General features: G+C 41.4%; 1 protein-coding gene across 1 annotated transcript; it reads right to left on the bottom strand.

Moving 5' to 3' along the window:
• Window positions 1-8411, bottom strand: LOC130126194 (mitochondrial basic amino acids transporter). The gene is made up of 4 exons (XM_056295594.1): window positions 8349-8411; window positions 5678-5721; window positions 4004-4087; window positions 1-3039 (listed from the first exon to the last, which is right to left on the bottom strand). Exons 1-4 carry the CDS (start codon window positions 8380-8382, stop codon window positions 2269-2271), a joined length of 933 nt encoding a protein of 310 aa, XP_056151569.1. The 5' UTR covers window positions 8383-8411; the 3' UTR covers window positions 1-2268.
• Between the last annotated feature and the right edge of the window lie 3515 nt (window positions 8412-11926).

Genomic DNA, 11926 nt, shown 5'->3' with positions numbered 1-11926 from the left:
AGGTTTTTATTTAAGACATTCATTCAGAGAACTACAAACCGCTTCAATGCAAGATATACAGATGGTACAAGACGTGGGGAAAATTATCAGGCGTGTTTCTAAAATGACAACAGCACTCACATTTCATCCAACCAGTTCACGCAGACCAAGCATGAAGAGTTCACAACGAAAGAGGCACAGATTTGAAGTCTTTAAGTAAATGTATGTAACAGTGATGGAGAACATGGGAAAATATAGCATCAGTATCAATGTCGTTCAAGAGCCAACACATTTTATTCTTTTACACTTTTTAGATGAAGAGGTTGGGCGGAAAGATGAAGAGATAGACAAAACAGTCAATTCTAGTAGAAGCTCACATGATGTCTGTACAAATCATCACTTCATGTCAATGGACTTAAAAAAAAAAACAACCCATATTTAAAAAGCGGTTTCCCCGTATAGCGGAACAAACTATTTACTGGTTAGGAACTGGACATGTGACAAATGGAATCAACTTTAGATAACAAATCAAAAACTCAACCCCGAAGATTTTCCCCATTAACTTTGTAAATGCTATCCTAAGGATTAGCATTAAGGTGCTTTCTTTGGACATTGCACAAAATGTGAAACAAGACTTAAGATTTTACAGTTTATTTTTTTTCTAATCAGTGATTGTATCAAAGCTTGGATTATCGTCGTGTGTTTGTATCCACATGCAGAAAACGAAGTATTCAAGAAGAAATATTCACAAAACGTTGCGGGGAAAGTAAACGACCCTTAAAATACATTGTATCTAGATGAAGCATTTGTGAGGCCTATATCCAGACCAGACCAGTTATCGGTGATGATTTGATTTATTCCAGCAACCACTATGGTTATACAAAAATAGACTGAGGAAGGGAAGGAAAAAGGCTCATTACAAAAGTTTCACTTGGTAAAAAGCTCAATAGATGACTCGACAGGATCCGCTCTCAAAGGTCAGTGTGTGGTTTAGACTGATAGTTTGACAGTCCCTGGGACTGCAGTAACATGACTTTTCATAGGAAAGTTTCATTCAACTACGCACACGGTGTGCAGCCTCAGAAAAAGTCATAAATACACATAAATACAACAATATCTACATATACATGTACTGTGCACGTACAAGGCTGCCTTTGTAAATTTGTAACAATTATTACAATAGCTTTGTAACAATTATGACGATAAAGTTGACATGCTGCATTCATAATAAATAGTGACTGGTAAGGGGCTCTGGATGATGCCCTTCTGAGAACAAATGTCGGAGCGTTCATCTTTAAACTTGTAGAGAATGTCAAGCCCTCATTCACCTAAATCAAGTTAAAGGTTTCAAGTTTGATTTTCATCCATTTTACTTTTAATAAATTTGTGATGGTCTTGATGAACAATTTGATTTGAAACTTAAATTAGCTTACCTAATTCTCCAACTGATCACAGCAAATTGCAATTCCAAGTTGAAATTATGGAAAGCGTTCACCACCACCAAACAAGACAGGAACCTGCATTTACTAATCATTGCATATCCTACTTCATTTTCTTTTCTTCAATGCACTCAAAACTTAGATTGGTGCAAATCTAAGTTTTATTTTTAAATGCATTTAGATGCTCGAATTCATGTACCAACTGCAAAAAACAAAGGTTTTAGCATTTCACAAGCATGGTGACGTTTTCATTCCACCTAGCTACTAAAGTAACTAGACTTGTATTCTCTACAATATTCAGGCATCTTTTTTGGTTGTGTAAACCTTAATACTCCAATATGACATGAAGACGACAATGAGGACACTTGAGTATTTGACTAAAAATGTGTAGGGTTAGGCCAAGCAGTGAATTTTTACCTGACACTGTAATTCATGTTAACCGTCAGTGTAACCATTAATTTTCCTAAATTTCTTAACACTTACCAGGTTACAAAACTGCTCTGTACAAAACCAAGGACCTTTTAAAAGAGACCATATTTACAAGTGCTGTTTGTCATAAAATATAATTATTTAAAAAAAAAAAAAACCTAACTTCTTGAATCTATACTACGTACAAGTGGTCATTTTGCAGGAGCTCAGAGGATCGAGTTTCCTTGGACAGATACTCAGTTCACCTTGCTCATATTGTGGAAACCAATAAACTGATTACAGACCTATATAAAGCTCCAACTTCTTTCTATACTTTGTCATGGCTTTCAAAACCTTGCAAGGCGAAACACACTTGCTGAGCAGTGTGCCTCTGCTCACTGCTGTACAGAAGGCTTTGCCACAAACAGAATCCTGAACCAGATCACATGCTGGTTGGTTGTGCCTGTGGCTGCAGAGGCTGCAGAGGGACAGACTGTGGCTCACTGTCCTGCATGACACACTCTTCCCCTTTGCGCATGTACATTAAGAACATAGTCACTGTGGCAAACGTGGTAGCATTGACTGGGAAGGCACGCAGCAGTGTGGATGTGAGCCCACGCGTGAACACCCTCCACCCTTCCTTCCGTAAACTCTGCCTGACACAATCCATGATGCCACTGTACTGATTCACCCCCCCGACCCCATCTGCCTGGAGGCGGGACTTGATTACGTCTACGGGGTAGGTGGAGATCCAGGAAGCAATGCCGGACATTCCACCAGCAAACAACAGCTTGAAGATCATGTAAGGGTCCTCCGGCTCACAGCCCAGGGAACGCGTCAAGGTATCGTAAGTCAGGAAGTACACACCGAATCCCGGCGTCTCACGAATCAGTGTTGTCACCATGCCACGGTTGATGCCACGGATTCCCTCCCTCTTGTAGATTCTCACCAGACAGTCCAGGGAGTTCTTGTACATCTTCCTCTTTGACTTCTTTTCTCCAGTTCCTTGCATTTGCATGCGTGTCTTGGCCAGTTCCATAGGGCAGCAGATAACACACTGGATGGTTCCGGCAGAGGCTCCAGCCAGGAACTGATTGAGTGGTGTATCATGACCCAGCTCACGCATGGCGTTGCCCTGGACGCCAAACACAATGGCATTGATGAAGGTCAGCCCCATCATGGGAGAACCAATGCCTTTGTACAGACCAAGCCCCTATAGACAAAAAGACCTGTATTATTGATTTTAGCTGCGAGTGTGTTTACACAGAAAAGGGAAATCAAGGTGACAATATCTAATGTTTAAGGGTATGAATGAAGGATATTATAGAATAATTTTAAAAGAATTACACCAGAGGCAAAGTGAAAGGGAATGAAGAGAATGATGGTTCCCATGCCTATGAAAAATAAGTAAAATTTAGTTTTTCGGTTCTTAAAGCTATCTTGGCAGAGGCCACCACTGTAATTGCAAATGATAGCTGTAATTTGAAGTCCTCAGGTAGAGGACTTCTGCCTTCTGCTCCACCAAAATCCAAATCAGTTCCTCCAGTAATCATTCCACTGCTTTTAGTGTCAGGTTGTGGCAGCTGAACCAAGGATGAGTCTTGAGACTTGTGAACTTTCATGTTTAGACAAGAAACTTCTATTCAATTCAAAATTGTAAAGTGTCATCCATTACTGCTCTGTGCTGCGGGGTAAATGAGCAATCTGAAATTCCCTCCTAGAGACCTGGCAGACTGCACTTGGCTCAAATGGCAAGATGCCCCAAGCTTAATTTAGCCAAGTGGAATAAGGTCCTGGTTGACCCTGGCTAGCTGATACCCTCCCACACATCCCATCTCAGTGTCAGGATGATCTGGGGCTGACGTATGTGCTGAGAAGTAATGCTGTAACTGGATCTTTAATGAGTGTGGAACCCATTCTACCTGATGAACAAGCTAGCTTAGCAGGTGGCTATGGCTTTAGCATGGTAAGGAGCACCTGGTGAAAACTCAACAGCACCTGCTGCTAACTCCATAATCCAAAACTGTTTAAAAGTAACCAAATGAACCACTTGTAAACAAATGGTTTAACATGTCAAATATGGTAAACCAGAACAACATAAACAAGTAAATAAAGGAAATAAGTAGACCTAGGCCTAAGTGGGAAATGCTTTTGTCTATGTTTTTCTCCCTGCTTACCGACTCCTGGCGTATGATGGACTGGAAGCAGTGGATCGTACCACGGTACAGAGGTTTGTCCACATTCTGAACTTGAAGTCTCACCTAGAAATGAGAACCAATGTGTTAAGAGTCCCATATAAAATACTCCTACATTAAAAAATATTCCTCTCACATCAAGACCATAGTGGACCACAACTATTAAACACCACATATTGTAATATACTTAAAAAGTGAACAAGCAAGCATCAGTACTTTGAAATGGGCACTTTTCAGGAAAAGTGTTAGGGGTGTAACAAAGCAGAAGGGGGGGGGGATAACAGAATATGGTGATAACAAGACAATGCGTCTTCTGTGCTTTGTATTTTTATAGCCTAATATAAAACATGGGGTGAGAGAAGCAGAAGACCTTAACCGTACTTACTAAGTCTTATTTCCGTGGAAAGGCTGTATATTTCTCTCTCTCATCTACAACAAAGTGACACTGTTGCTGTTAAAGACAGCCTCCCCAATCCCAGCCCACAGACACCAGCTCAGGGAGAAATAACATATTTGAAAGCAAGGCAGAAATATGCTTCAACCAAAATTGCTTGCATTCTCCAAAGTAAATACTGCCACTTTACGTAGTTGTGCACAATCTTCAAAATCTTTAAAACTGGTTAGGGCTTGCAAGTGATTCATGAGCAACACAAATATTGTAGGCGTTGGTTAACTGCAAGGTGAAATTTTACATCAGCGTGAAGCCTATGATACTGTCTTTTAGCTTGAGCTAAAATATGTGAGATTAGTTTCATGCAGGTTTGAGGGCTTGGCACAATACTGAGGCTGGCAAGAGAGGCAGTGGCTAAACTATAGACTAAAATAGCTTAGACTGACCCACTGCATGTTTGGCATTCCACAATCTGCTTTGTGCTTAACAAACTTGTTGTAAATGGCATTAGCAAAAACGATTTGACCATTTGAGACATGTAGAATGATGGAGTGACACCGGTTACTTGGCAAATATCCATTACAGGATTACCAACTGAAGCCAATTCCTCTATATTTTTGCCTAGTATGTTGAGTGACAAATTCATTAAGCGCTAAATAGTATGTGTATGTGTCGCTTTTTTCAGACATCCAATGTCCACTGCCAGTGGCAAAGTATACAATCAACGCTACCAATTAGCATATTTCCAAATTGTTTTGTAATCGCTATAATCTTTGCTAAACTCAATCAACAGGCTTGGGTTAAACATTACTTAAAAAAAAGCCATTATTCAATCCAGGCTATGTGATTATCAGATTCTATCTGGGAACCACAATTTCTGAGCTGATGTTATGTAGCCAATATTACAATACACTACATGGCCAACATAAAATATGATACATAACATCCAAGTTAAAATGCTTTTCAGCCCAAAACCCTAATAATTTACTTGGTTCCATCTATTGTGGTTCAAAGAAAAACGTGGCAGTCCCACATTTGTGAATATCTTCACCCTAGTACAAATCATTTTGAAAAGACAAGGTTTGCATCTCTTGCTCAATATTCTAACGTACATTGCGGGTCAACTGAGTATGTTTTAGGTCACTTGGACTCAAACTCAAGCTGCTGACTCGGTGGTCTGACTTGGAAAATCCTGATAGCTATGTACTAGCTAATCTCATTGCCCAACATGTGTAAATAATGATGACATTGAGACAGAGACCCACCTTTACAGTATCAAAAGGATGTCCAACCAAAACACCTGCAGCGCCTGAAAAGACAATTCAAAATCATCAGATAGTAAAGAGGTAAGGCTTTAAAAAAATTGATTAAAGAATCATCACACTTGCGCATTTGTTCATTAATAATAAAATCAAAACATTTCTACCACAAATTTGTCAATCAGGATCTTGTATAATAACTGGTTTTCCAATCTAGGGAAAGCAAGGTTTGGTTATCTTCAACTGTGGTAAAGGTTTTTTTCTTTTTTCTTAATCAAGCCTTCTAGTACATGTAGTAGTAGTACTAGAAGGCTTTATAAAAAAAATCAGTTTGAATAACACACTATTGTTCTGTATTGTATGTAGTAAACAGCATAAAGTGTAATATGCAATCATCCATTCATTGCAGAGACAAAAAGACAACTCCAGCTAAACAGGTACCTGTTAACAGCTATATATTAGAGATCAAGTACCTCATCAAATAATAGCAAACAGCCTGCCTCAAGGTTGAGCAGAAATCAGCTGGTCACTGCACTGCATAGAGTGACAAATGCCAAACAATGTCCTGTCCTTGACTTGCAAGCACCAACAAGAGGTAACAGCATTATACAATAGCAACACTGCCAGCCACGAAGCAACTTGGAAGTATTATCCCTAACAATTTATTTGGGATAATGTCATAGGTATCTCACTACTAATTATTCCTACTTATAAATCATCTGCTATACCTAAGAGCAAATTAAAAATATTACTTTGTATTCAGCTACAAATTAATTAGCCTGCTTAGCTTCTGAAATAGTTCCAAGTCATGTTCATTTAGAACAAATTTCACTAGTTTGCATACGAAATCATTTTGCTCAATCATCAAACTCAAGAGTGTCTTAGGAACCTATTTTCTTACTACTAATGCACAGGTATAACTCTAAAGGCCAAAAATAGACATTTGTAACTTGATTCTAACTTTTTGCATTCAACAATATTGTAAGCTGGGGAATGAACAGGATGCAAATAGTGAGTCTGGATTCTAATGCATTTAATATCTCAGAGGTAGACCTCTGCTGAACTTCTCTGTGGGTTGTGCAGACTAAAAAAGGAAAAATTCTGCCAGTGATGACACAGAGACAGGTAGCTAGAGCTAAACCATTAATCATAAACATGTTCTATTCATCTTGTTTTGCTTTTTTATGCTGGCTAATTGTTTATTATTAATGGGTGGGATACTTGATTGATTGTCAGACTGATTCTTTTTGATAATGTGGTATCAATGAATACACACAACATGTTATGCTCCCTGTGCCATATAGCACAGTCAGCCTTCAGACAGGAGACCAAATCAGACAACAAGCGAATGTATTAGGCTTTGTCTTATCCTAACCTAATGTACTAACCAGTTGGTGTTGACCATAAAGGACCTTGTTATGAACCCTGTGGCCCATTTAACAACAAGCATCACCTACCAAACTACTTACACCAGCTCAGAGTTGATCCTGTGTGTGCAGGCATGTAATTGGGGTTCTCAAGTGGACACCTTGCCTTGATGATGATTTCTCGAGTTGGGCTCAGTATACCTCAAGACGGTTCAATAGTGCATTCCATTGTCCTGCAAACAACCCTGCACACACTTAACTACTGCCTGCATAGGATACACTTCTCCACAGTACCATATTCCTGCACACAAGCTTACAGCCAACACCCCAGCTGTGACATGACGTCAACCACCTCGTTTCAATATTATCATAATCAATATGATTACTGATATTAAAGTTGGTTATGACAAAATCACAACTTAAACAGTTGGCTATAAATAAATTGTTCGTTGTCTTGCGTAGGTGTAACCTGCTGATAGCAGCGGATAAGCTTGTGAATCAGTGATCAAGATTCCCATCCCAGGCAAATATGCATGTTGCAGCTTGCTGATGTAGGAGCTAAGACAAGGAGGCGTTGGGTCAATACAAACTTGACTGTGATGAGTGAGAGTGAGAGAGAGAGTGTGTGTGTGTGTGTGTGTGTGTGTGTGTGTGGTGGTGGTGGGGGGGGGCTGCGCTATCTCTCCGGAGGAAAAAAAATCTCTTGGGATTCGTCAGCTCCTGGTGATCGTCAGGCTACATACAGACTTCACAGCTGAAACGATTCCCATGGGCTGGGTTTCTGCAGACCTCGGCTTTTAGGTACTGCTCATGGCTCAGTTGTCGCTCAAGTACATGAAATTGCATGAACTTGCTCGTCTTCTAGATGTGGTACACGATATTCCCTAACCCGGAACCGTGTTTACAAACGGGAGAGCAATGTTGGGCGTTGTAGCACATTTACTTGTTGAGGTACTACGTATACACACGCAGGACCGCTCCCTGCATGAACGCAGTCAGAAATGCGGACCCACACACCTGCAGACGGGAGCTGGCATTTTCAAACAGCGAGGCGAGTTATGCTAGTTTGCCAAGTGAACCAACACACTTCAAAGTGCTCCGTAAGCAAAGACTGAGACGTGGCGGTGGGCTGGCACACGCAATCACGGCGTCTTTCAAAGTGTTTTCAATACGAAAGACACCCGGTGGTAAGTGTTATATGAATGCTAGCTACAGTTAAAGCTAGTTACTGTAATTTATGGTACACTTTGCTAACCAAGCTAACAGACGTTACCAGTGCTGACTTAACTTACTTAGACAAGGTTACTTACCTCCCACGCATCCCGCAGCGAAGTCCAATGCCATTCCCTCCAAAAGCTAACAATTATAAATTTGTTAAACTGACTTGGCGGCCAGTAACGTCCTTGGGTGTTTAAAGATATATCGTTTTTTTAAGTTTGGTTTGGAAATACGTTTGAATAACTCGGCTATTTAAACCCCGGCTTGGTGTGGAGCCAAGCTGGTATCTCTTATCGATAGCCCGCTTAGGGGGGGTTAGAAGTAACTAGCTGATGCTATGCTAACCTAACGTAATGCTAGCAGCCGTCTCTTCCTAATCGCCCGGTCTCTGTGAGCCTCCGAAGTTTCTGGAAGTGCCAAGATAAGACGTTTCTTTAATTTTATTTTTTACTGGTTTTCCTCAAATGTGTCTTTCAATGGTGCAGCCGGCACGGCGTTTCAATCGAAGTGAGTATCTCCAAAACCTTTCTATTTCTGTGTCTGGAGGACGGGGGTCCGAGGTGAATAAGGGTGTTTGCCCTTATTGAGGTAGCCCAATGGCAACACCGCGGACAAGACAACTCCCCCAACTGTTGCTGTCCGCCCCTCTTGCTCATTGGCTCTTCAGCGGGTAGTGCAAGAGTGTTGTCTTCGAAATCTTTTTAACCCTTTGAATTGCCCACTTTTCCCCATGATCATCATCATCCATCCTTTTAATCATTCAAATCACTGGTGTTATCGAGGTCAAAGCTGTGATGCAGGTCTTTATTTCAGGTTAAATTATTCTTCAAAACAAACTGGCAATGCATCATAAAAACATATCTTTCATCATAGCCCGCATCCATATACGAAAGAATGTCGGGGGATCACATATGTATGGGGCAACTTTCATCCACTTTCCGTGCGGCATATTCTGCCCGTCAAATTTTGGGGGACTCCCCCTCCCCCCACCCGAATAATGTTTTGATTTTCCCTGTTACTTTTCAATTAAGTAAGAAGAACATGTTTGGGTCTGGTTCACTTCTCACTTAATGCATTTGCCCTCCCCCGTCATTGATTTAGTGGGATTAGTTGTTCTTGCAAATTCTGTGGTCACATAACTGATTATGGGTGCCTAGATACAAGGGGTGACTCACCTTACCCACTGGCACAGTTTACCCCGTTCTCCCATTACTGGCCCCAACAGGGATGAAAAAAAATGCTCAACTCCTTGAGAGGACAAACACATTAAACTGTCCAAACTTTGTGATCACTTTTTAACCGGTCCTCAGCAGACAGCAGAGCTCAACAACACACTCCAAGTGTTTCTCTGAAAGTAAGAGTAAACCCAATTTAAACAAATATTTTGTTCTGATCTTCTCAGTAGAGCTTCTTGTGAATCCCTGTGTTATAGTATTTCTTTTGACAGGCGCTGTGAAGCTCTCATTTGTAATTGCTAATCTAAGGATTTTTTTCTTACATTTTAAATCCAAGAAATCATAGGTGACAACCATAAGTCTCATTGTCCTCGGCACAAATTATGAATACATAAACATCCCGTTGACCATATATACCATTACTTCAGAATAGTTTTGACATCTGAATGTTTTCTTACTGAGCAAACAATTATATTTTTCTGATAGAACATACTATAGTTCAGAAAATCTCCTGATTCATCCAACAAGTGTAGAGCCAACCGTGCCACTTTATCCAACCAGTTCTCATAGATATGTTTTCTCTTAAGAGAGAGAACATATCTGTTTATCCAGATTGCACTGTCATGAGGTGTGAAGTTATTCTTAAACACCAGTTTCCAATAAAGCAACACTTGTTTATGAAACTCAGAGTGCTTAATCTGAGGATGCAAGTAGAGGTGACGAAGGCGTATGAGTTTAAGTACTTGGGGTCAACTGTTAAAAGTAACGGGGAGTGTGGAAGAGAGGTGAAGAGGAGAGTGCAGGCAGGATGGAGTGGGTGGACAAAAGTGTCAGGAGTGATTTGCGACAGAAGGGTACCAGCAAGAGTTAAAGGGAATGTTTACAAGGTGGTAGTGAAACCAGCTATGTTGTATGGTTTGGAGACAGTGGCACTGATGAAAAGACAGGAAGTGGAGCTGGAGGTGGCAGAGTTGAAGATGTTAAGATTTTTGTTGGGAGTGACAAATAAGGACAGGATTAGGAACGAGTCTATATTAGAGGAACAGCTCAGTTCAGGTTGGACAGTTTGGTGACAAAGCAAGAGAGGCAAGATTGAGATGGTTTAGAGGAGAGATGCTGGGTATATTGGGAGAATGTTGCTGAATATGGAGCTGCCAGGGAAGAGGAAAAGAGGAAGGTCAAAGAGGAGGTTTATGGGTGTAGTGGGGGGGGACATGCAGGTGGTTGGCGTGACAGGAAGAAGCAGAGAACAGCAAGGGATGGAAACAGATAATTCGCTGTGGCAACCTATAACGGGAGCAGCCGAAAGTAGTAGTAGTAGTAGTAGTAGAGTTAGAGTTTCTCCCACAATGGTATTATCACAAGTGACCTCCACATATAATGCACATGCCTCCGTAATCCCATGTGCCCAAACTGGTTGTTACAGGGTCTAGTGAGATCTATGCCATCAGCAATCTACTTGTTTGTTGTTTCATGCAAGAACCCGGATATAGTAGGGTTGTTACAGGCTTCTTCAGATTACACGTTCTGAGCTTGGCACACGTGTCTGTCATCTATTCGTGCATTCCGTATATCCTAGACAAACATGGTGTCAGAAGTAGTTGAACTTGCATTCATGGATTTATATATTAGCTGAGTGGATAGGCTATGTCAAGATTGCAAAGAATCTACTGCATAAAGACATGCATGACAGTGTCGACCCTTGGAAGGCCATACTACACTGGCAGAATACTCCTACCAAAAATATGGACAGCAGCCCGGCACAACGCCTCATGTCTCGTCGGCTGAAAACCTCCATTCAAGTGACAAACAAACTCCTTGAACTAGTCATTGTGGTAGGGGTCACTGATGAACTGCGTCACAGGAAGCAGCTTGCCAAGTTTTTCTATGACCGGTCTGCCCGGGACCTGCCGGATCTGCAGGTAGGAGAAACTGTCCGAATGAAGCCCCTGGCTGGCGGTAACACTGGTCTCTGGAAGGTTGGGACCTGCCTCTGCAAGGTTGCACCGAGAGCTTACCTGGTGGATGTCGACGGCTCACTCTATCGACGCAACAGGGTTGACCTCAGAGTGGCAGAGCCAACTCCTACTCGGGCCTGCAAAGAGAATGAGCCCAGAGCCTACACGTGTTCCAGATAATAGTGCTGCAGAGGCTCCCCCAACTGTGGCCGAGCCAAGCCCCGTCAGGCTCACACCGAGGGCCTCTCCCAGTTCAGTTGCAACCAGACCCTCAGAGGGACACAGATATACAAGGGTCAGACAGCTGTCTAAGCCACCTGAAAGACTCAGCTTATAATATGGACTGTGTATGGCTGTTGCCACTAAAAAAAAAAAACAGTAGTTAACAGTGACTGTTGTAATGTTCTGATACAGGGAAAGATTTATTTTATTTACAAGTTATATTGTGACATGTTGCACTATGTACTTGCACTATGCTCTAATGTGCTGGTGTTTACTTTGGAGAAGGAGGATGTTACAGGGTCTAGTGAGATCGAT

The sequence above is a fragment of the Lampris incognitus genome, chromosome 16, assembly GCF_029633865.1.
Source record: "Lampris incognitus isolate fLamInc1 chromosome 16, fLamInc1.hap2, whole genome shotgun sequence".
Lineage (NCBI taxonomy): Eukaryota > Metazoa > Chordata > Actinopteri > Lampriformes > Lampridae > Lampris > Lampris incognitus.
Note: the sequence above shows the minus strand (reverse complement) of the source record. Positions and strands in the feature narration are given on the sequence as shown.